Source organism: Chiloscyllium punctatum, chromosome 38 (genome assembly GCF_047496795.1).
Source record: "Chiloscyllium punctatum isolate Juve2018m chromosome 38, sChiPun1.3, whole genome shotgun sequence".
Lineage (NCBI taxonomy): Eukaryota > Metazoa > Chordata > Chondrichthyes > Orectolobiformes > Hemiscylliidae > Chiloscyllium > Chiloscyllium punctatum.
The window spans coordinates 5,398,490-5,422,263 of NC_092776.1; the positions used below are offsets into that span (position 1 = coordinate 5,398,490).

At 41.6% G+C, this 23,774-nt stretch overlaps 1 protein-coding gene across 1 annotated transcript in view; it reads right to left on the reverse strand.

Moving 5' to 3' along the window:
* The window catches only part of cfap58 (cilia and flagella associated protein 58), a 220,726-nt gene that overhangs the window by 77,570 nt on the left and 119,382 nt on the right, over positions 1–23,774 (reverse strand). Inside the window, exons 15-17 of the mRNA XM_072557067.1 lie at positions 20,930–21,034; positions 17,207–17,326; positions 5,025–5,158 (exon numbers count right to left, since the gene is read on the reverse strand). Coding sequence (XP_072413168.1) covers positions 5,025–5,158; positions 17,207–17,326; positions 20,930–21,034 — 359 coding nt within the window. The remainder of the gene's footprint in view (positions 1–5,024; positions 5,159–17,206; positions 17,327–20,929; positions 21,035–23,774) is intronic.

The window sequence follows — 23,774 nt, forward strand, 5'->3', positions numbered from 1 at the left end:
ATGATACAAATATCTCAGCAAGAGACCCAGCAATCACTTCTCTAGCTTCCCACAGAGTTCTCGGGTACACCTGATCAGGTCCTGGAGATTTATCTACTTTTAACCATTTCAAGACATCCAGCACTTCCTCCTCTGTAATCTGGACATTTTGCCAGATGTCACCACCTATTTCCCTACAGTCTATATCTTCCATATCCTTTTCCACAGTAAATACTGATGCAAAATATTTGCATCAAGTTTTGACATATTTTGCTCCTGCTGGCATTATCCACCATTTGCATCAGTACTTTTGACTTGCTGTTCCACACGTAAATCCACTACAGTACCTGTGCCCATTGGCTTTTAAGCTGGGTGCAATATAGGGTTCATCTCACCTATCCCTATAGTAGTCATACTCAAGTGCAGGTTGAATGATGTTTGCACATGAGCACCAATTATTTGTTCTCTGCCATACTGTGAAAATTGTGCAAAGATAACATCTGCTATGGTAGCACAACACTGTCAATATTAAAGGTAGACAGCCATTAAATCTTCCTTTGCCTCAGGGATCATGGCCTGGTTCAAGTTTTAACCATAACACAGGATGTCAGAGCATGACTTTCTTTACACTATTCAGACAGGGGTTGGTATGGTGTCCTCTCACTCCAATGTCCGAAAGGAAGATTGGTTATTGTACATATTGCTGAACGAGTCAATCATTCTACACCTTAGGAGAACCAAATATTTAAGATAATTAGTGCTGTTATTTAAATTTAGTATATAGTCATTGCTGAACTTCCTGTAAAGACTGCAACAGCAGTGCCGTCCTTAATTCAGCTGGCCACAGTCTAACAGCTGATTTAGTGTGATGTCCCTATGGTGCCACTTCCTGTGACTTATATGATGATCGCGGTGCTGATCCAAACTGCCTGAAGTATTGTTGCATTCTTAGCTAACTGTTTCTGCAGTTCTTCATTCAGCAACTGGTACAGATTAGTCAGAGCCAGTCCTAAACTTCATTAGGCTCAGCATCTCCATCCAATGAAGAAAGACTCCTCCTTCACAACTTTCCAAGGCAATTTGTGTTTGGTGTGGCCACTTGTTTTATTTATTGATGGGATGATTGTATGTTGGCAATGACAGTGCCTGTTGCTTCAATCTAATTCCCTCTTGAGAAGTTGGTAGTTAGCTATCTTCTTGAAATGCTGAAGTTTGTGTGATGTACTACCACAGTGCTGTCAAGTAGAGGATTCCAGGATTTATTTTTATCCTGGGCCAATAAGAGATTTGTGACAGTTTTGCAAAACAGGGTGGAGAGTGACTTGGAGGTGGTAGTTCTCCCAGGCACCTGTCAGACATGCTCTTCTCGTTGTGCAGGTTGTGAGTGCTCTCAAAGAAGCGTTAGCAAGTTGCACCGTGAGGAGAAGGGAGTGAATCTTTAAGATGATAGCTGGGGTGTCAATCCAATACGCTGCTTTGTTGGCATGCCAATTTTCTTGAGTGTTGTTGGAGTTGCATTTACCCAGGCAAGTGGAAACTATTCGATCTCAGTCCAAACATGTATATTGTAGATGATGGAAAGGTTTTGAAGAGTCAGGAGGTGAGTGGAGCTCCAGAATGTTGAGCATGGTGGATTCGATGATAGCAGTGTCATTAAACTTCAAGGAGAAAGAATTTCTTCGAATTTCTCTCAGAATCAGAGTCACTTAGTCCATAAATCTGCACTGCCCAGAAAAAAAAACTCTCAGCCTAATCCCACCTAATCAGGGCGGCACATTGGCTCAGTGGTTAGTACTGCTGCCTCACAGTGCCAGGACCTGGGTTCAGTTCCAACCTCGAGTGACTGTCTGTGTGGAGTTTGCATTTTCTTCCTGCGTGGGTTTACTCCAGGTGCTCCGGTTTTCTCCCACAGTCAAAACCTGCGCAGGTTAGGGTGGATTGGCCACACTGACTTGCCCATTGAGTCCAGGGATGTGTATGCTCAGTTGGTTAGATATGGAAAATGCAGGGTTACAGGTAAAGGATGGGGGATGGGTCTGGGTGGAATGCTCTTTGAAGGGTCAGTGTGAACCTGATGGGCCGAATGGCTCGTTTCAACACTGTAGGGATTCCATGGTTCCAGCATTTGGTCCAAAGGCCTGCAGATTATAGCAACGCAGGTGCTTAATCAGAAACCTTTTAAATTAGTTCTCATTTTGGAGATGGTTGTTGCCTAGTATGTGTGTGTTGGAAATGGTACTCACCCACTTGTCAGTCCAAGTTAACTAATTCCAGGTCTTGCTGCATGCAGTCACAGACTGCTTCATTAACTGAGGAGTTCCAAATGGAACTGAACAGTTCAATCAACAAATATCACATTCCTGACCTTATGATGGAGAGGGGGTCATTGATGAAGCAACTTCAGTGAAGTCAGTGCTGCTAAGCTGCTACCTGTTACTTTTTGCAAGACACTGCAGAATAGTTAAGCGGGCATTTTATCCATTTCTGAAATGACCATGCATCACCTTCTGCTGAATCACGTCATCCAATTAACCTCAGCTCAGTGCACAAACTATCTGATTATTATTTCTCCTCACTGGAAATATCCATCATTTTCTCATGAAATATCATTAACAAGGTGTTAATAGGCTACTGCAATCGCATGCAGTGCCATCTTTACTTTCTCCTCAATTTATTTTAACGAAATAATTAGAAATGATGGAACACATTGAAAAGCACTAATATCAGAAGCAGATGCTGTTATTATACTGCACTCTTTTTCTATCATTTCATACCATTACTGAAGAAATGCTAACCTTAATGCCCTGTGGAAAGTATAGCTATAGGTTATTTTCTCATAACCAAATGTTAATTTCACACATAGGCTCTATGTGAAAGGTAAATACATTATGGATGAAAATCTTGAGTGTTCAAAAGGCAGACATACAGTAAACATATAAGTAAATACAATACTATTGCACAAAACTGATTCCATTTGTTCACAGAACCATAATATAGATTCCCAAATAAACAGTTAACTGATATAGAACATAGAACATAGCATAGTACAGGCCCTGATATAATTGAGTGTTTAGGATAAATTAACACTAAAGAATAATGTTTGCTGTAGAATATAACCAAAATATTGTCAGAAAGTTCTGCCTATCCTGCCATTCAAATTCAAAACCTTCAACAGGCCCTTTGAGCTAACCATTAGGTAATGAGCTACCTCAATGTATAGCTTTATTAATATGCTGAACTAACAAAAAGTGAGACTTACTAAGTTTCATATTGTGATTTTTTTTTAACCTAGTTCCACTCAAGATGTTTAGAAGCTCGCTGAGAAATTGAGAGGTAAATTGAGAGAAGGAACAAGCATCCATCTTAGATTGTCAGTTGTGGTTCAGTTAGTAATGGATTCAACTATAAGTCAGAAGTTCATGGATTCAAACCCCACTCCATAAACCTGAGCACAAAATGTAGGCTGATACTTGATACTTCAGTGCAGTACTGTGAGAGTGCTACGCTGTTGGAGCTGCAATTTTTCACGTGAGGCATTAAAATAAAACCCTTCCTGTGCGCTTGCGGAGGTGGGGGGTGGGGTGGGGGGGGGGGGGGGGTGGGGTGGGAGGGGGGGGCAATCTGGCTGCCTTATTTCCAGCATTGAAATGCTGCTGATATTTTAAAATAACTTTATCAGCAACGACGTGCCATGGGATGCCCAAAGATTGTGAAAGTTTCTAGCTGTATAAATACAAGATTTTACTTGCTTGGGCAAAAATGTAAATATGCTAATTTTTGCAAGTATATTTAGAGGGGTAGCAATTTTGCCCACATGAAGAACCTCCAGGCTTATACAGGCATAGAAAAATGTCAACCAAAGATTTCCACTTTTCACTATTGTGAGTGAACAAAAGAACAAACCTGACAAAGCTGATGCATTCAACTTGTCATTCCTTACTGCCTCAACTTACAAACAAGGGTGATTTTCTAAACTTGACGAATACCAAGACCCTCAGGGATTAGTACATGGGCATTAGTATGTAATGCCTTCAGTGGGTAAAGGAGCGTTTTGTCTTGAACAGAAGCCACTACCACAATCCTGGCAGAAAGATGGGGCATAAGAAGGATTTAAAATGGTAGAAAGCTCAAGCTTTTCTCTTCAAAGCTGAATTTTGTTGGCTATAACAGAACAAAGACCTGTGTATACTGGAGATCTGAAACAAAGACAGAAATTGCTGGAGAAACCCAGCAGCTTTGGCAGCAATTATTGAGAGAGAAACAGAGTTAACATTTTGAGGTTTTGTTTATTTCATTGGCTATAAAATGCCTTGGGATGGCCTGAGGCTGTGAAGGTGTTCAATTACTTTCTAATTTTCTTTTCTTTGAGGATGAATGGTAAGCCTAAGTGGAACTACCAGATAGCAGTCAACTTATTATACAACTTAACATCAACAATTACATTATCAATTCCTCGGCACAAAGTATTGCTGCAACTATTCTAAAAGGAAAATAAAGAGGAAGTAAATTATAAAAATAGGAAACTTTGTTTTTAAGAAGGAAAACAATGGATGTTCACAATAAATGGTAAGGGCATTGTGATTGGTAATGATTTAATTCCAAGAAAAAAACAGGAGATGAATTCAACAATATGGTGCATGGTCAGCAATGACCTATTTTACTATCCACACCAATAGCCCAGATAATTAAAGCTGGCCACCCTAATTCCTTCTCTACTCCATCTGCAGAGAGAATAAAGGAATGAGGTTGGGTAGTAATGTACTTTGCTCTCCTGTCACTCTCCAAAGGTAAACCATCAAAAATGAGGAAAAGCCAATAAAATTAAGCTACATATTAGATAACCCAAAATATGGTTCTAGCTTAGCATGGGTACACTGTATAAGTTATGAAGGTTCAAAATAAATACCTTATTTTCTTTATAGATAAACTTGGGTTGCTAACCTTGGAATGTCTGGTAAAAGTACCACTACCTTCCTCAGGAGCCAACAGTTCTCTGAGGAAGTGTAACCTTGCCAGTTTGTTCATAATTGTTTAATATTTCATACTTAGCCAGCTGTTCCTTGCGTTTCTGATTGTGATACTTCTTTTTGATATTCTGCAGTTCCTGGGCTAGACGCTCAATCTCATACTTGTACTCCTGACTCTGTGATTCAAACATGTTCAACTCTGAAGTCAAGGCCTATAAAAATAAAATTGAATAAAAGATCATGACAGTAACAAATAATTAACTTGTGGCTTCATTTCTTCAAATGATTATCAATTGTTATAGAAGGTTTTGTCAAGGCTATTTTGAAATAACAATTGCAATGAACTTGAACCTGTCTACTCAATATGAGGCATAATATTAATCACCAATAAACAATGACAATTAGAAGTTGAAAACATTGTGCAGTATCTTAGGTGCTTCAAAACTCATCAGAGGTTGCAAGTGATTAAAATATCACAAAAGGCAAAGATGTATCACGGTCAGCTTCAGTTTAAACTCTTTAGAAGGTTGTTGTGGTTCTGTTCGTCGAGCTGGGAATTTGTCTTGCAAACGTTTCGTCCCCTGTCTAGGTGACATCCTCAGTGCTTGGGAGCCTCCTGTGAAGCGCTTCTGTGCTGTTTCCTCCGGCATTTATAGTGGCCTGTCTCTGCTGCTTCCGGTTGTCAGTTCCAGCTGTCCGCTTTGGTATTGGATCCAGGTTGATGTGTTTGTTGATAGAGTCTGTGGATGAGTGCCATGCCTCTAGGAATTCCCTGGCTGTTCTCTGTTTGGCTTGCCCTGTAATGGTAGTGTTGTCCCAGTCAAATTCATGTTGCTTGTCGTCTGTGTGTGTGGCTACTAAGGATAGCTGGTCGTGTCGTTTCGTGGCTAGTTGGTGTTCGCGTATACGGATCGTTAGCTGTCTTCCTGTTTGTCCGATGTAGTGTTTTGTGCAGTCCTTGCATAGAGTCCACAGACTCTATCAACAAACACATCGACCTGGACCCAATATACCGGCCACTACAGCGGACAGCTCGAACTGACAACCAGAAGCGGCATAGACAGGCCACTATAAATGCCGGAGGAAACAGCACAGAAGCGCTTCACAGGAGGCTCCCAAGCACTGAGGATGTCACCTAGACAGGGGATGAAACATTTGCAAGACAAATTCCCAGCTCGGCGAACAGAACCACAACAACGAGCACCCGAGCTACAAATCTTCTCCCAAACTTTGATCTTTAGAAGGCGGCTGAGGTATTATAGTACAGGTGACAAAAATGTTTCTCCACCATAAAATCCATGCTTGCATAACATTCTTTTATCAACAAACCCATGAATCAGCAACTGTGCATCCATGACCTAAACGTGGGGTCCAAATCATCAAAGATCAGCCCCTTTCGACAAAGAAATGTAGTAGTTTAAATTAGTTCCAACACCAACTACACCACCCAAAAGAATCCTATTCTACACAATGCAGGACAAGTTGTTTTTTTGAAAAAGATACCTAAGAATCAGATGTTTTCACATTTTCTGATGTGCACATTATCTCACGAGCTACCTATTGAGGTGGGTTCATTATTTTGATTTGGTGTCTTTTCATCAGAATTTCTTGTAGAGAATTACTTGAACATCCAAATGCAAGTTTCCATTTCAGATGAGAAAGAGGGAGGAATTGTTTTCCCCTCTAATTATATTTTCAGAGAACTTCAATTCCTGTTTTCTGGATGGCAGGAAAGTCAGTGAGAAATTTGTTCAAACCCACTTTGATTCTTACGATTAAAGAAAAAGGCTTATTCCCTTGATTGGAAATAGTCTTTGCATCTATACAGTGAAAGATTAACTCTACAGACTTAAAACTTTGTGAAAGTATAATTCTCCCCTGAATAACCATAAATGCAATGCAGGCATTTGAGGACAGGAAAGGTTAGCGAGCAGAGGTTGCTCAGGAGGTTTTTTAGAGAAACATCTGCAAAACAGGCAGAAATTTACTACTGTATCACTATAAACTCCACAATGATGCATTGAGTGCATTGTGTTATGTAACAAATATGAGACTTTCAGCTGGATGAATTCCTGTGACAGATTATATAATGTACACTTATGCGCTCATTTCCAGAACACTACGATTCCAACAGCATCACCTGCTGGTCAACTGAGGCAGGAGTAAAGTGCACATCACTCCCCTGATGGAAACTGCTGCATAAAAACAAACACTTCACATCAATTATTCTGCTTTAACAGGTGCAAGATGTAACGGAAGACTGCAGAGCCTCGGTGTGCATAAATGCCATCTTGCTAAAACTCAGGACGGACAGAAAATTACTTTGCTGGCCAACATGAAAGGAAGACTCCAGGCAAATGTCGACATTTAACTAAATAAGAATCAACAGTAATGTCGATAAGTCTGACAAGTTCTCTACAGGTTTAGCTTCATCTCAGGTTGACTGGTAAACAATGCACTCATTTCAAGTCTTCAATGAAGCTGTCAATAAATCTGTCTAAACAAAATGCCACCCTTTAGACTGTCAAGGAATGATGTGCCAATCACTACCCATACCTCTTGTTGGTGGTGCAATGACAACGAGGTTCTTACACAATATTAGACAGCTTTGAGCATGATATTTCGATTAGACTGACTAATATAGCTAAGTACTGTGGGTGAACTGTGTACGTTATATTCCACTATGAAGCAACTTTTAGCTTGCAAGAAGGCTAGTCAACATTAATGATCAGTGCTGCTTCCTTCAGTTCCAATCTGCAGCCGGAGGTAGCCTTCTTAAATTCTTTTATATTTCTTCCCTGTCATTTGTATTTGAATAAGTTTATTTCAAGCTCAAGTGTCGATGACAGCATCAGTGGAACTGGATGGTAGGAGTTACTGACACTGACTAGGTTTTGAAAGAAATGTAAAGTACTATATTATACATTTGAGCTCGTCTCAGTTCAGTAAGTGAAAAGACATTAGAAAGATAAATGTTGTGACTAGTGCTCTTCAAAGATTGGTTAATCCAATGACATGATGTCCAGATCAGCTACAATCTAACTGAATGGTGGAACAAGCTCAAACAGCTGTATGGCCCACTCCCATCCCTAAGCTTCCATTGAACCACATTTTACCAGAACATAACTGTTTACTTTAAATAGATTAGCACCTCTATTAAAATAGCAGATAATCTTCTTACTTACAAATGTGTTAATCATTTGTACTCTAATATTCAAAAAATCCTAAATTCATAGCAATAAGACTGAGTCACCATTCTAAAACAGAAGGGAAAGCAGCAGGATACAAATTCTGATGCAGGTTAGCAATCCAAAATGTTTACCTATCTTTACTCTTTCAGATGACAAACAATCCCCTGAATATTTTCTATACCCTCTGTTGTGGCATCTCCAGTATTTTCAGCTTCTCTTTCCATCCTTAATGATAAACTACACCTTTGATTATCATTTCACAAGCATGCTGGACACACATCCAATAGGTTTCAAACTTCCAGTGTGTCACGTGCAGGTTAATGCCTCTAGAGAGTCATAGATCAGCCATTGCAGCAACAGACATTAATGTTGAAAACTTCAGCATTTAAATCAATGCTACAAATTAAATTGGCTTCAAGTATTACACTTAACAGTTTCATGACAGAAGCAGAATTTCTATACTAAAGATAAGATTCAATCTAGAAAAGGGTATTACAAGAATATCAAATGTTCTGGGGCCCTTAAACTCTGATTTATAATATTAAAAACTCAATTTTGCTTTGGTAAAGGTTATGAGATGGAAAAGAAATGTATCTTGTGAAGTAGTAGAATGAATCTCCTTTTCAATACCAGCTCCACTTGTGCTTTTTTATGTCAATGATTTCAGATTGCTATCACATAGTAATCCTCCATCATCGTCGCGAGAAAGAAAATGAGCTGCTTCTCTGTACCCTTACAGGTTATCAGGCATGATCACAGCCCTTTATCATGCTTGGAAAGATGTCCTGTATAGATTGAAGGTCAAGTAAAGCTACTTTGTCATTCTTATAATGTCAATGCACAAACCACTCCCAATGCTTTTTTCTTTTAAAAACCCTCCTTTATCCAAATATATAGACCTTAGACTAATAGGAAAAGTAATGGATAAAATAATTTAATTAACATTCGGATGTCTGGCTCCTTGACCTCCAATTAATAGTAGCACAATTTTCAATCTAAATAGTTGTCTCAACGTTGGCTGTGGAACAAGACAGAATGAAAGGTCAACAACACAGTAAGCAGCTTTTTCATTATTTCACCAATAAATCAGGGCCAGCAGAGTAGAAGGAATAATGCAGTGACAGTGGGGCAAACCATCAGGTTCTCAATGACAGAGGTTCCCGCCTCACTCTCTATCCTACTTCTTGACAGACCCATCCTTCAAGCTGTGAGTACTAATTCATTTTCCCTGAATGAAAATTATGCATATGCATCTTTAGCTTTCTACAATTTGGGAACAGATTCTAAATGCTTAAGCTGATATACCTAACTCACTGGTACAAGTATCACTTGGAGAATGGGATATCAAAGTGTTTTTTATTGGACTCCAATCCAGAAACCTAATGATCTGGAAGCATATGAGTTCAAATCCCACCAATCAATCAATTCAACAAATATGGAATAAAACACTTGTGCTAATGATGGTCACCCCAAAAACAAGTGGATTGTCATCAAAACCCATCAACTGATGTCCTCTAGAAAAGGAAATCTGCCATGCTTAGCAGGTCAGAATAGACAGGCAGGAGGCTGGAAGAACACAGCAAGCCAGGCAACATCAGGAAGTGGAGAAGTCCACATTTTGGGTGTAACCTTTCTTCAGGACTGGGGGTGGGTTGGATGAAGCTGCAGATAAAGGGGGTGTCAGGGTCAGGATGGCGAACTAGGGATAGCTGAAGACAGGTAGAGGGCATGGCCTGGTTGGTCAATGGGAGGAACGAATCTGGGTTGGTGGCATGGGGCAGTGGAAGGGAAAGGGAGGGACTGGGAAGGGAGTTGGGGGATGGGGACAGAGGTTATTTGAAATTGGAGAAGTCAATGTTGAGTCCTTCAGGCTGTGGGCTGCCCAGGTGGAAGATGAGGTGTTATTCCTCCAATAGGCGCTGTGGTTTGTTTTGGCAATGGAGAAGGCCAAGGATGATCATGTTAGAAAGGGAGTGGGAAGGGGAATTGAAATGGGCAGCGACTCGGAGGTCCAGTCAGCCCCTGCCAGCCCAGTTATGATGCCCAGTGAACCTTTAGTTAGGTTTACATTCGGTCTCCCCGATGTAGAGGAGACCATATTGGGAGCACCTGATGCAGTAAACGAGGTTGGAAAAGAAGCAGGTGAATCTCTGTCTCACCTGGAAGGACTGTATGGGGCCCTAGATGTAAGTGAGGGGGTGGTGTACCGGTGGATTTTGCATCTTTTCCTGCAGGGGAAGGTTTCTCGGGTTTGGGAGTGGGGGGGAGGGGGGGGTTGTTGGTGGGGAGAGTGACACAAACCAAGGATTGGTGAATGGAACAGTCCTTGTGGAAGGCAGACAGGGGTGGGGAGAGGAAGATGTGGCAGAGCTGCTGACCTGCAGCCAGCCAGCAGACCAGCTCTCCCTCCTCACCCGTCCACCCCCACAATGCACCTTACCCCTCCACTTCTCCCTCTTCACCTCACCGCACCACCCTCCCCTCCCTGCACACCTTCCCATAAAAACACCACCCCCCTATCTCCATCCAGGGCCCCAAACACTCCTTCCAGATGAAACTGAGGTTCACCTGCCTCTCTTCCAACCTAGTTTACTGCATCAGGTACTCCTGATGTGATCTTCTCTCCATTGGGGAGAGCAAAGGTAAACGTAGGGAACAGTTCACTGAACATCTCAGCCAGGCTGGCAGGGGCTGACTGGACCTCCCTGTCACCGCCCATTTTAATTCCCCTTCCCACTCCCTTTATGATATGACCATCCTTGGCCTCCTCCAGTGCTACAACAAACTAAACAGCAAATTGGAGGAACAACACCTCATCTTCCGCCAGTGCGGCCTACAGCCCGGAGGACTCAACATTGAGTTCTCCAATTTCAAATATCCTCCCTGTCCATCCCCCGACTCCCTTCGCACCCCCTCCTCATTCCTTCCACTGCTCCCTACCACCAACCGGATTCATTCCTCCCATTGACCAATCAGTTGTATCTTCTACCTGTCCTCAGCTATCCCCACTTCACCACCCTGCCCCAGAGACCCCCCTTTATCTGCAGCTCGCCCCTACCCACCCTGAGTCTAAAAGTTGAAGTTCTAAATTGGAGAAAGGCCAATTTTGACGGTATTAGGCAAGAACCTTTGAAAGTTGACTGGGAGCAGATGTTCGCAGGTAAAGGGACGGCTGGAAAATGGGAAGCCTTCAGGAATAAGATAACGAGAATCCAGAGAAAGTATATTCCTGTTAGGGTGAAAGGAAAGGCTGGTAGGTATAGGAAATGCTGGGTGACTAAAGAAATTGAGGGTTTGGTTAAGAAAAAGAAGGAAGAGTATGAAAGGTATAGACAGGATAGATCGAGTGAATCCTTAGAACAGTATAAAGGAAGTAGGAGTATACTTAAGAGGGAAATCAGGAGGGCAAAAAGGGGACATGAAATAGCTTTGGCAAATAGAATTAAGGAGAATCCAAAGGGTTTTTACAAATACATTAAGGACAAAAGGGTAACTAGGGAGAGAATAGGCCCCCTCAAGGATGAAAGTGAGGACTGCAGATGCTGGAGATCAGAGCTGAAAAATGTGTTGCTGGAAAAGCGCAGGTCAGGCAGCATCCAAGGAACAGGAGAATCAACATTTCGGGCATAAGCCCTTCTTCAGGAATGAGGAAGGTGTGCCAAGCAGGCTAAGATAAAAGGTAGGGAGGAGGAGCTTGGGGGAGGGGCATTGGGAATGCAATAGGTGGAAGGAGGTTAAGGTGAGGGTGATAGGCCGGAGAGGGGGTGGGGGCGGTTATCTCAGTCCCAACTCTCGGACTCAGCACCGCCTTCTTGACCTGCAATCTTCTTCCCGACCTCTCCGCCCTATCACCCTCACCTTAACCTCCTTCCACCTATCGCACTCCCAACGCCCCTCCCCCAAGCCCCCCCTCAAAGATGAGCAAGGCGGCCTTTGTGTGGAGCCGCAGAAAATGGGGGAGATACTAAATGAGTATTTTGCATTAGTATTTACTGTGGAAAAGGACATGGAAGATATAGACTGTAGGGAAATAGATGGTGACATCTTGCAAAATGTTCATATTACAGAGGAGGAAGTTCTAGATGTCTTGAAATGGGTAAAGGTGGATAAATCCCCAGGACCTGATCAGGTGTACCCTAGAACTCTGTGGGAAGCTAGAGAAGTGATTGCTGGGCCTCTTGCTGAGATATTTGTATCATCGATAGTCACAGGTGAGGTGCTGGAGGACTGAAGGTTGGCAAACGTGGTGCCACTGTTTAAGAAGGGCGGTAAGGACAAGCCAGGGCCGCTGCTGGAATATTGCGTGCAATTCTGGTCTCCTTCCTATCGGAAAGATGTTGTAAAACTTGAAAGGGTTCAGAAAAGATTCACAAAGATGTTGCCAGGATTGGAGGGTTTGAGCTATAGGGAAAGGCTGAACAGGCTGGGGCTGTTTTCCCTGGAGTGTCAGAGGCTGAGGGGTGACCTTATAGAGGTTTACAAAATTATGAGGGGCATGAATAGGGTAAATAGACAAAGTCATTTCCCTGGGGTGGGGGAATCCAGAACTAGAAGGCATAGGTTTAGGGTGAGAGGGGAAAGATATAAAAGAGATCTAAGGGGCAACTTCTTCACACAGAGGGTGGTACGTGTATGGAATGAGCTGCCAGAGGATGTGGTGGAGGCTGGTACAATTGCAACATTTAAGAGGCATTTGGATGGGTATATGAATAGGAAAGGTTTGGAGGGATATGGGCCGGGTGCTGGCAGGTGGGACTAGATTGGGTTTTGAATATCTGGTCGGCATGGACGAGTTGGACCAAAGTGTCTGTTTCCATGCTGTGCATCTCTATGACTCTATGACTCTAAGAAGGGTTACACCCGAAATGTCAACTTCTCCACCTCCTGATGCTGCCTGCCTTGCTGTGTTCTTCCAGCCTCCTGCCTATCTACTTTTGTCTCTAGTCCTTACCAGGTCTGTCTATTTTTAACTCTGGACCCACAGCAATGGAGTTGACTTTTCCTATCCTCCAAAATTGTGTAATAAACCATTAAAGATGTGGAATCAGCACCACCTTTTCAAGGGCCGTTGGACTTGGGAACTAAATTCTGGCCTCGCCAGTGACCCTCCCATCCCATGAAAAACAAAAAGTTTGAATTGCAATAAATAATTCTGAAATCTTCATCAATAATTTAGTTGGGTAAGGTCGAAATATAATTTGATAGACTAGTATGATCACATATAGTTCATCATCATCTGTGATCAATTCCGTCATGTAAGTGATACAGGCATCAGGTGGCTACCCAGAGATTGACCCATGGCAGAAAATGAGGAGAAATTCATTCTTAAGTGCAGCCTCTACAATCAACCTCGTGGTTGGCACTTGTCAAGGTACAGGCACAAAGAATATCATGAGGCCAACTTCGTGGCAATAAAACAGCATCATGATATGAATTACAAATGTCATGAAAGGAGATGTGGGATAGAAGGAGCACAGTTAAACAGTTATTACCACAAGGTGAAAGTGAGCACTGCAGATGCTAGAGATTAGAGTTAAGCGTGTGGTGCTGATGAAGGGCTTTTGCCCAAAACATCGATTTTCCTGCTCCTCAGATGCTGCCTGACCTGCTGTCCTTTTCCAGCACCACACTCTTGACAATATTACCACAAGTCAGACTGTTTACCAGATTGATTGCTGGAATGGAAGGACTGACTTATGAAGGGTGACTGGGCCCGTTAGGACCAAATTCACTGGAGTTTAGAAGAATGAGGAGGTCTTCTCATGGAAACCTATAAAATTGTAATAGGACTAAATAGGGTAAACACACGAAGATGTGCCTGATGACTAGGGAGTCCAGATCCAGGGGTCATAAGTATCAGCATAGAGGGTAGGCTATTTAGGACTGAGATGAGGAAAAATTTCTTCACCTGGAGAGTGGTGAGCTTGTGGTATTCTCTGTTACAGAAAGCAATTGAAGCCAAAATATTAAATGCTTTCAAGAAGGAGTTAGATATAGATCAGGTTAAAGAGATCAAAGGAAATGGGGAGGAAACAGGAACAGGGTAGTGAGTTGGACGATCAGCCAGGATCATATTGCATGGTAGAGGAGACCCGAAGGACTAATCTTATTTTCTGTTTTTCTTTGTTTGAGTCTAAGAAAAGTAAAGACCAATTTTAGTGTAATTGGGTTAAAGGCTTGAGAATTTGTAATTTGTTCATTCATTTAGCCACAAAGCAGTTCACGTGTAGTGGTAACAGGCTAAAGGTTAGTCTGTCAAGCCTCCTAATTGGTCTGGGTTCTCAATGAACATAAAATTAATCTCCTTGCTGTTATTCTGAACAACCAAGAACATAAAAAGTAAGTAAAGTTGTTGAGTTGCACTCGTGCTTCAGTGAATAGAAATGGAGCTTTGGAAGATAAATGTACAAGCCAATAAACAGAGTTATGGTGGTTTTCACTAGCAGATTAGCTCATACTGGTCCCTGTGTGCCCATTGTTGGCAGCTAAGCTGCCAAAGTGCTTCATAGCTCAGCTGAAGCAATAGATATTCTAGGTGATGACTTGGGGTAATGTTTTATTTTTAAGGCCCATTTCCTCACATTAACTTTGCTGTCCCAATTTAATGTCATTACTTCCTAGAGTTATATACCCTTGCTCTTACATTAGGCCATTTGTGATGCCAAACAAATACTAAAGGGCACCATCAGCTGCCAGAAGTTGGAACCTAAAAATACCAGCAAGTGTATTTTATTTTGCTAGTTATTTCAATGAGGAATGCTCAAAGCTGTAGATGAATGACACAAATAGTTCAGTGTTTTTTTAAGGGCAAAAAATTCAGAAGAAATCTAACTCTGATTCTGGTCTGATATATATAATTCACTTAAAGTTGTTTCACTTAAATTTGCAGTGTTCAATAGTGTAATTGTACCTTTAAGTAAGGACTTGTAATACTTTTATTTGCCTCCAAGTTCCTTGCCCCTAAGTTTGTAGCCTACCAGTACTGGAACCATAAGATCATTTTAGGAATAACATTGTTGGAAACCACTGCTGGATTATCTCATTCGCCAAATTTTTCCCTTGTCAGTTTATGTTGGCTTGGACTGTACTATGGTGTTTAAATTCTTAACCTTCTGCTTCCATTGGCAGATTTGCCAAACCTCCAGGACAGTGAATTAGGCTCCAATGTTCAGAACATTTTTCAAGTGTTTTATCAAATTTACTAGGAAAATATGTTCAACGCAGCATCCAGATTATAAACAAACACTGCAGAGTCATTTCTGTGGAAAGCTAACCCCTGCCCCTTCCAACAGTGAATACAGGAAAGGTGAAGACCTGCTTTCTGAAAGTAGCTTACATTTCACCTCTCCACTGTGCTCAAACTTTATCTCCTTCCCTCTGCAGGTAAGGAAATGAGGCAGCTTGAAAGAGAAAGAAAAGAAAACACAAACAGCAGAAAGAAAGAACAAAAGAAAACCAAAAAAAAATTAAATTGACCAAGAGTGAAGAGGTCAGAAAAATGAAAAAGATAAAAACTCATATACAGAGAAAAATGTGAATGGCTGAAAAATGGTGGTGATGGCAGGGGGAACGAAGAAGTTGAAACAGAGGCAAAGTTATCAGTGCTACTTTGGATAAGTGAGGTAGCAGCTTGTTAGTTATCCCCGGTCTATCCCTTCTAACTAGTGTTTCTTGGGTCTGCCCTGCTCCTGCTCTCTCACAATGGTATTTTGCAGGCAGAGTGGGGAAAGAGCAATAAGCACCCAGCCACAATCAAGTACCGTGAGGGTCTAGAACCAAGAGCACAAGCAATGTCTTCACCATCACCCATTTCATTATGGCTGAATATATCAAGGCTTCCTTGAGTCAACAGGAATGCAGTTTGAGGTGGTGCCAGGACTTCTGAAAGAGTCCTATGAGAATGGGGATGAAGCTAGCACTGCGGCTGATATTTATTCTCAGTGCATTTCTAATTATTATATAATGAGCAGTAGAGACAGATGTGGCACAGATTTATTTATGTAGCTGAGATGTGCAAGCCACACACATTTATTTATTTATGTACCTACAGTCTCTACAGAGCACAGACGAGTTTGTGCATGTGGTTGCTTGGACTTATTTTATGTTTACCTACAACAGGCAAGGAGATTGTTATTTGTGGAATGATTTTCAGAAAAATATTTATCAGTGAGATTCACTTCTATTTTAGTAATCTGTCACTGATACTTTGAATTGAATTGAATTGAATTTATTGTCACGTGTACCGAGGCACAGTGAAAAGCTTTGTCTTGCGAGCATTACAGGCAGATCACAGAGTCAGGTAGCATAGATAGTAAATAATAGATAAACAACGGCAAAAACAGAAACAGAGGTACAGGTGAATGTGAAGAGTTTGTGAGTCCATTCAGTATTCTAACAACAGTAGGGTAGAAACTGTTGTGAAACCAGCTGGTGCGTGTGTTCAGGCTTCTGTACCTTCTCCCCAGTGGTAGAGGTTGTAGAAAAACATTGCCAGGGTGGGATGGGTCCTTAAGAATCCTGGTGGCCTTTCCCTGACAGTGGGCCTGGTGAGAAGTGATTGCCTATTTTCTCAGGTCTTTCTTACCCTTCACAATTCCTGCTAGATCTAGGGATTTGGGCAATGTGCCCCAATCTAATGTTGCAAAAAGCTTTGAAAGAAATAGCATCTGTTTACATGAATTCACCCTGCAATTGGACTGCTCCACACTAAATTACACATTATTCATTTCACCAACTTATCTGACTTATGAAACATTGAAACAAAATCCCTTCTCACTTTTCAATAAAGCTGCCTGGCCTGAACATTAAACAAAATTACTAATTTTGTCACATTCACATCATGAGTCATGGTGGTACAAGTATAAATATCCCCTGCGAGAGAATCTTGAAAAACATTGTTTTTCTGAGCTGCAAGTGGGGCTGTGACTACGGGGAACTGAGGAATGTAGTTCCCAGCTGATAAAAATTATGTAAAACAAGGCACCACTGAATCAAAAGAAAAATGGACTTAGTTGCTTATATCTCCACAGGAGCACTAGAAAGTGTAAAATGTCCAAAATCTATGCTCACCTTCAGTTGCTTAGTTTTATCTCGCAGTGTCCTTTGGTACATCATTAGCTGTTCAGCAGCTTCTGGTCCTGGCTGTCGTGCCAAGATGTGTTTCAGCTCCACATAGAGCTTCTCTTTTTCCTGGAGTGGAAATCCAAAATCAGAATGGTGCAAAATGCCAAATAATAAAGCAACAATTTCTTTTGTAATATGAATGTCAAATATGATTAAACCCTATTTTAACAGGTTCACAACTAAATGCATGCTGACAGGGAACAATCTAAACATGACTCGTTTATATAAGTCTAGATTCAATAATTTAATCCACAGAAGATTTTAAGTGACTTTCCATTTCTATTCATACAGTCCTTGAGTCATGATTTTCTTCTGTTTCTTCCTTAATTTCTAAGGCAAATTTCTTGTTTTATGCTGTCTTAAATAATTTGTCACAACAAATATGACCTTCTTGGATCAAATCTGCAGTACCCTGGTGAAGTGAAGTAGCCTGAAGGGAACAGATTAAGTTGCCACACTTGTTTTACCTTAAAGACTTTCCTTTTTATAAATTTTATCTCCTGGTTTCAGAAAAAGTAATGTTTGTTTATCAGCAATTTCCAGTCGGAATTGATCACAAGAAAATGTCTCTTTTCATCCCTCCTGCTATTCCACTGATGGAATGCAGGCTAATATTGGTTATCTATTGCCACCTGCTGTTAATAGATCCATCCATGAATGGATGCAGCAACTTGTCCTGTTCAAGTGTTTGCCAGAAATAATTTGGGTCAAAAATACAACATTATCTGTTGCTTCTCCTTAAGGTGACAGGAGGTTCTCCTCCAAATAACAGCACAAAGGAATTCTGTGACAGATCTAATAAAGGCTAGACTTCCTTCATTTAATAAAATTTCGTTAGTTCAAAATAAAACCATGAATGAGCCCACCCTGCCCCACAATAACAGCATGGGTAAGATCAGAAGCCTACCTTCTACCCTACCTCTCCAATTTTACCTTCCACTGAAATGAAATCAAGATAAAGTCAGGCGGATGTAAGACACACTTCCAACCTGAACCCATAACATTACCTTCGGCTGGTTAATACAAACATCAGAACAGGATTAGGCCATTGAGCCCCTCACAACTGTTCCAGCATTCAATGAGGTCATGGATGATCTGTGGCCTAGCACTATATACCTGCCTTAGGCCCATATTGTTTAATACCTCTGCTCAACAAAACTTTAAGCGATCTCAGATTTAAAATTAACACTACTGTTTGTGGAAGCGAGTTACAAACATCCACCACTCGTGTGTAGAAATGCTTCCTAACGTCTCTCCTGAATGGTCTGGCCCTAGGTTTCAGACAATGTCACCCAGGTCTAGAATCCTCAGCCAGTGGAAATAGTTTATCTTTTTGTCTCCTATGTCTTTTCCTGTTAATCTCATGAAGTTTCCCAAGGTGGGAATGTCTATGTCAAACACTTTTATGGGAATTTGAAAAATAGGAACCAAAAATATTGCCAAACTAAAATCAATTTTGTGATTTAAAAAGAGAAAGGTCAACACTTTAGCTGGGTCCTGGTTTGCTGCATGTTCCCAACGTGTTCTCTTTTCATTATCCTGGAAATATGCAAGAAAAGATACTGATCTCAACAGCACCTGGAGAGAAAGTTCAACTTCTTGAGGTACAGAAATGGAAATGGAGCCAAGATCTTGCCAGACACTGCCATGTATGAGAAGTGCAACTGGATCCTGTTAATGACCTGGTCTACTAAATGTCAGAATAATTTGTCCGGAAAGCTGATTTAAGTTCCAGGTTGGAGAAGTAGAAATAGTGCCACGGTTTGACGAAACAGTCAAAATCTCATTAAAATAGAGAATGCACAATTCGCTGCAATATTGTACCTGCGTCCTACTCATAAAACCCACAGGAAACTACAGTCGAGGTGATTTGGAGGTGCCAGTGTTGGACTGGGGTATACAAAGTTAAAAATCCAGGTTATAGTTGGAGTGGTTACATTGTTACATTCAGATTCCTGGATTGGCCTTTACTTCCCTTTTTGATCTTGTTGCACTTGTCAAATTGAGCAATAGTAGCATTAAGAAATGGAACACATTCTATTTTCAGAATGCACAATCAGCACAAAGCGCACTCAACTCAGGTACATCATGACAAGATGCAAAGAAAAACACACTCTCCTTCATAGAAAATATCTAATTCCAATGAGATAGAACAGAGGTGGAACAATTGGAAATGAGGACAACTTTGAGTCAGCTGAACCCATTTCTACAATAATGGATACCGAAGATGCTGGAGATCTAACCAAAAATTAACATGTTGGAGAAACTCAGCAGGTCTGGCAACATCTGAGGAGAGAGAAAAACAGAGTTAACGTTTTGAGTACAACACTCTTCTTCAGAGATGCCCCTGTTTCCATCTTCCATCATTTTCTTGAGGATGGGAAGGAAGCGGCCTTTTTTTTAAGGAGATTCTGAATCTGCTATTTATTATTTTTTTTCTGAATCAGAGGGATCTTGAATCCCCTTTTTATATTTTATCCCCCTACAGTGCACTTCAGAAATGCTTAATTTTCCCTACATTACCCGTGGTGTATATGTGTATGCAGTGACTCAGTAAAGACACTATAGTGCAAATAATTTTATTCAATATTTTCATCATCAGGAAAACACATGTAGCCAGTGAACCAGTGGGAAGCAAAGCCCATTAAGGGCAATACTTACTGAAGTGGGCTTTTAACAATCTGCTCCTGGTATTGAGTCGCTTCAAACTGTTGTAGGCTTATAAAAGGCTTCAACAGCTATCAGGAATTAGACTTGCTCTGAGGACAGAGACAGCTGCCGGCTTGTATCAGAAGGTGTTGAGAGCATGACAAAGGGTTTCCCCTCCAAACTTCATTGATTCTGAAGGATGTGTCACCCAGTCCCTTGTTCAGGCCTCCCACTGCCCTTTGAGATGTGGGAAGTTTTAGCTTTGCTGACTACTGTCCAAAACATTAACATAAGAATGTCCACCACGGCAAAGACCACCAAAGCTAGTCACAACGTGGCCTATGCTTTGACTGACCAACCCAGCAACATGCAAACCCTGATTAACAGATCAAAGGTCTTGCTGGCTCATTGGACAGTTATCTCTGAGTCAAGTAACTCCCTGATTCCATCAATCAAAATTGTTGCCACTCTCTGTTTTACTGCAGGGGTGGGTTTGCAGCCCAGGATCCAACTCAACACCTGAATTCCAACTGCAAAAGGAACATTCAACTCTCTGGTTACACTGCACCCATTGAATACTTTAACTTTCCAATATTACACACATTGTTCCTTCTCAAATTGAGATGGTCAATCTAGTTGCAAGTCAGGATTCATTTTTAGTGTGGGCCATTGACCATTGGTTTCATCATTTTATCCGTCTTAACTAGATTCAACCCCATGTCCTTGGAGGTGGAAGACCAGGAATTTACCAATCACTCCATGCTATTAATGCCACAGTAGTGAATGATACTTATTCACTTTAAGAAGTAGTGAGGTTAATCGAGAGATTTGCAACCCAGCTGCGTTCCATTAGAGCTGACTGTGCTATGTTTAATGCATCCTGCACTATTGCAATGATTATGTTAAATACATGAAAAGTTGAATTACTGATGGGCCACATCAAGCTTTCAATTCTCACTGGTTTCAACAAGCAAGAAACGAATTATTTCAGCTTGTGTTATTCACTTCATTAATGTGCACCTGTAAAAGCAGCTCTTTCTCCACCACCTCCTCAGTCTTCGAGATCAGACGCTTCTGTAATGTCTGAACCTTTAGAATCAGCTCATATCTGCTTGGATCACTCGCCTGTAACAAATACAAGTTCAAAACAAAATTATCACGCAAGCACTATTAAGGGTTATCCATCTCAATTATTGCTGTATATTTAAAGGTTATTCAAAGACGTCTTCATTATAGCCTGAAAATTAGCACAAACAATATCAATTCCTCTCCCTGTCATTGCCTCTAACTGAGCTATCCATGATTTTGCTTCTATTAATTTAAAAAGAAAACTCTTCCCCCCCTTTAGAGGCATGCAATTCTTCCTCCTTAATTTTCCCTCAGGGTTCCATCTAGACACGAACTTGAACATTTTAAATACCGTCTTTTCATCGATAGGAAACCTGGAGCACATCTTCTTAACTGGGATCAATTTTATTCTAGATAGGAACAAAAAATGCAGCAGTCTTGGCTAGCTTTCCCTGTCCCACAGAAATTACAAACTGGAGACAATTAAACACCAGGTTATAGTCAAAAAGGTTTACTTGGAAGCACTAGCTTTTGGAGAGCTGCTCCTTCATCAGGGAACAGCTACCTGATGAAGGAGCAGCACTCCGAAAGCTAGTGCGTCCAAATAAACCTGTTGGACTATAATCTGGTGTTGTGTGATTTTTAACTTTGTACACCCCTATCAAATGCCTGCTCCTCCACATCATAACTGGAGACATACTGCTCTGGGGACTCATGTAGCCTCTGGAAATGCACTTACGTTTGGATGTGGTGCCTTTTCTCATCGGAGCATGAGCAGGACACTGCTGGGAGAACACTAGTTGATGTCCACGCTGAAGATTTGGCCTGAGGCCTCTTCCAATAATGTCTGAACACTGGAACCTTACAGGACCCATTGCTGAATATTCACAGTCAGTTAGAAACATGCATATCCAGTTTTAAGCCTGTTGTCATCCTGCTTAAATAAAAAGACCATCCACCGACATTTCCGCCACCTCCAAAAAGACCCCGCCACCAAGGATATATTTCCCTCCCCACCCCTTTCCGCCTTCCGCAAAGACTGTTCCCTCCGTGACTACCTGGTCAGGTCCACATCCCCCTACGACCCACCCTCCCATTCTGGCACTTTCCCCTGCCACCGCAGGAACTGTAAAACCTGTGCCCACACCTCCTCCCTCACCTCTATCCAAGGCCCTAAAGGAGCCTTCCACATCCATCAAAGTTTCACCTGCACATCCACCAATATCATTTATTGTATCTGTTGCTCCCGATGCGGTCTCCTCTACATTGGGGAGACTGGGCGCCTACTAGCAGAGCGCTTTAGGGAACATCTCCGAGACACCCGCACCAATCAACCAAACCGCCCCGTGGCCCAACATTTCAACTCCCCCTCCCACTCTGCCGAGGACATGGAGGTCCTGGGCCTCCTTCACCGCCGCTCCCTCACCACCAGATGCCTGGAGGAAGAACGCCTTATCTTCCGCCTCGGAACACTTCAACCCCAGGGCATCAATGTGGACTTCAACAGCTTCCTCATTTCCCCTTCCCCCACCTCATCCTAGTTTCAAGCTTCCAGCTCAGTTACTGTCTCCTTGACTTGTCCGACCTGCCTATCTTCTTTTCCACCTATCCACTCCACCCTCTCCTCCTTGACCTATCACCTTCATCTCCTCCCCTACTCACCCATTGTACTCTATGCTACTCTCTCCCCACCCCCACCCTCCTCTAGCTTATCTCTCCATGCTTCAGGCTCACTGCCTTTATTCCTGATGAAGGGCTTTTGCCCGAAACGTTGATTTCGCTGCTCGTTGGATGCTGCCTGAACTGCTGTGCTCTTCCAGCACCAACAGACAGGCAGTAAGGCAAACTGGCTAGCCAAACCCAGAAGGCACCAATAAGGCATTGGACATCCCCAAGTATCTTTCTGCATTCAACCTTCTCCAAATCATTTTAAAAATTAGTACACAGCAGTGAAAAGCCTAAGCCATTATTTCACATTAAGTTGTTTTCTTCCTTCAAATATTTAAATTATTTTAAGTAGTGATATTTGAAATTAGATAGCAAGGATTCAGCTCCAGTATTCAAAAGGGAAATGCTCAAATAACCGGAAGGACCCTTGCATTTATATCTCTCATATTTTAGACTTTGAGACCAATGTTGCTCTCCTGGATGCTTCAAAGCAAAAAGCCACAGACGGGACATAAAGTAATTTGGTAATAGAAAGAGAACTGTCTTATTCTATTATGCATAAGCTTCCCTTTTCCATTGCTATTTGGGAAGGGATTGGCACAAGTTCCCTTCTAGGAACCAATATCATGATAGCATCACAATCTCTTCCATGTCACCAGTACTGTCTCAGAGTATAACAACTATATCATAGTTACTTGGGTTGCTGGTTGTTAACCTGTACAGATGATTAAGATCAAAGAGTCTATCACTAAGGGTTATTCAGCATTTCTAAGGCCATTTCACCTCCAATTTTTGAGTAGCACTTTGAGGTCAATACAATTCAATTAGCTGAAAAGCAGAGAGTTGCTGTCAGTTGACCCAATAATGTGCTTTATGGGAAAAAAAACCTCTACTGTCATGTAATAGGAGAGCAACAATTACCAATAAACTTCAGTTCTTCGAAATTGCTAGTCTTGCCTAAAAGGCAGGATATAATTGCAAGAAATTCTATATTATATAATGCTTATTTTCAGCAGCATAAATATCACAGTAAAAGTATTTTGCAAGTGAAATATACATTTTAGTGATATAAGAAATATTGACATATAAGGAACTCACCAGACTCCTGTCAGTGCGAGTGAATTCTGTT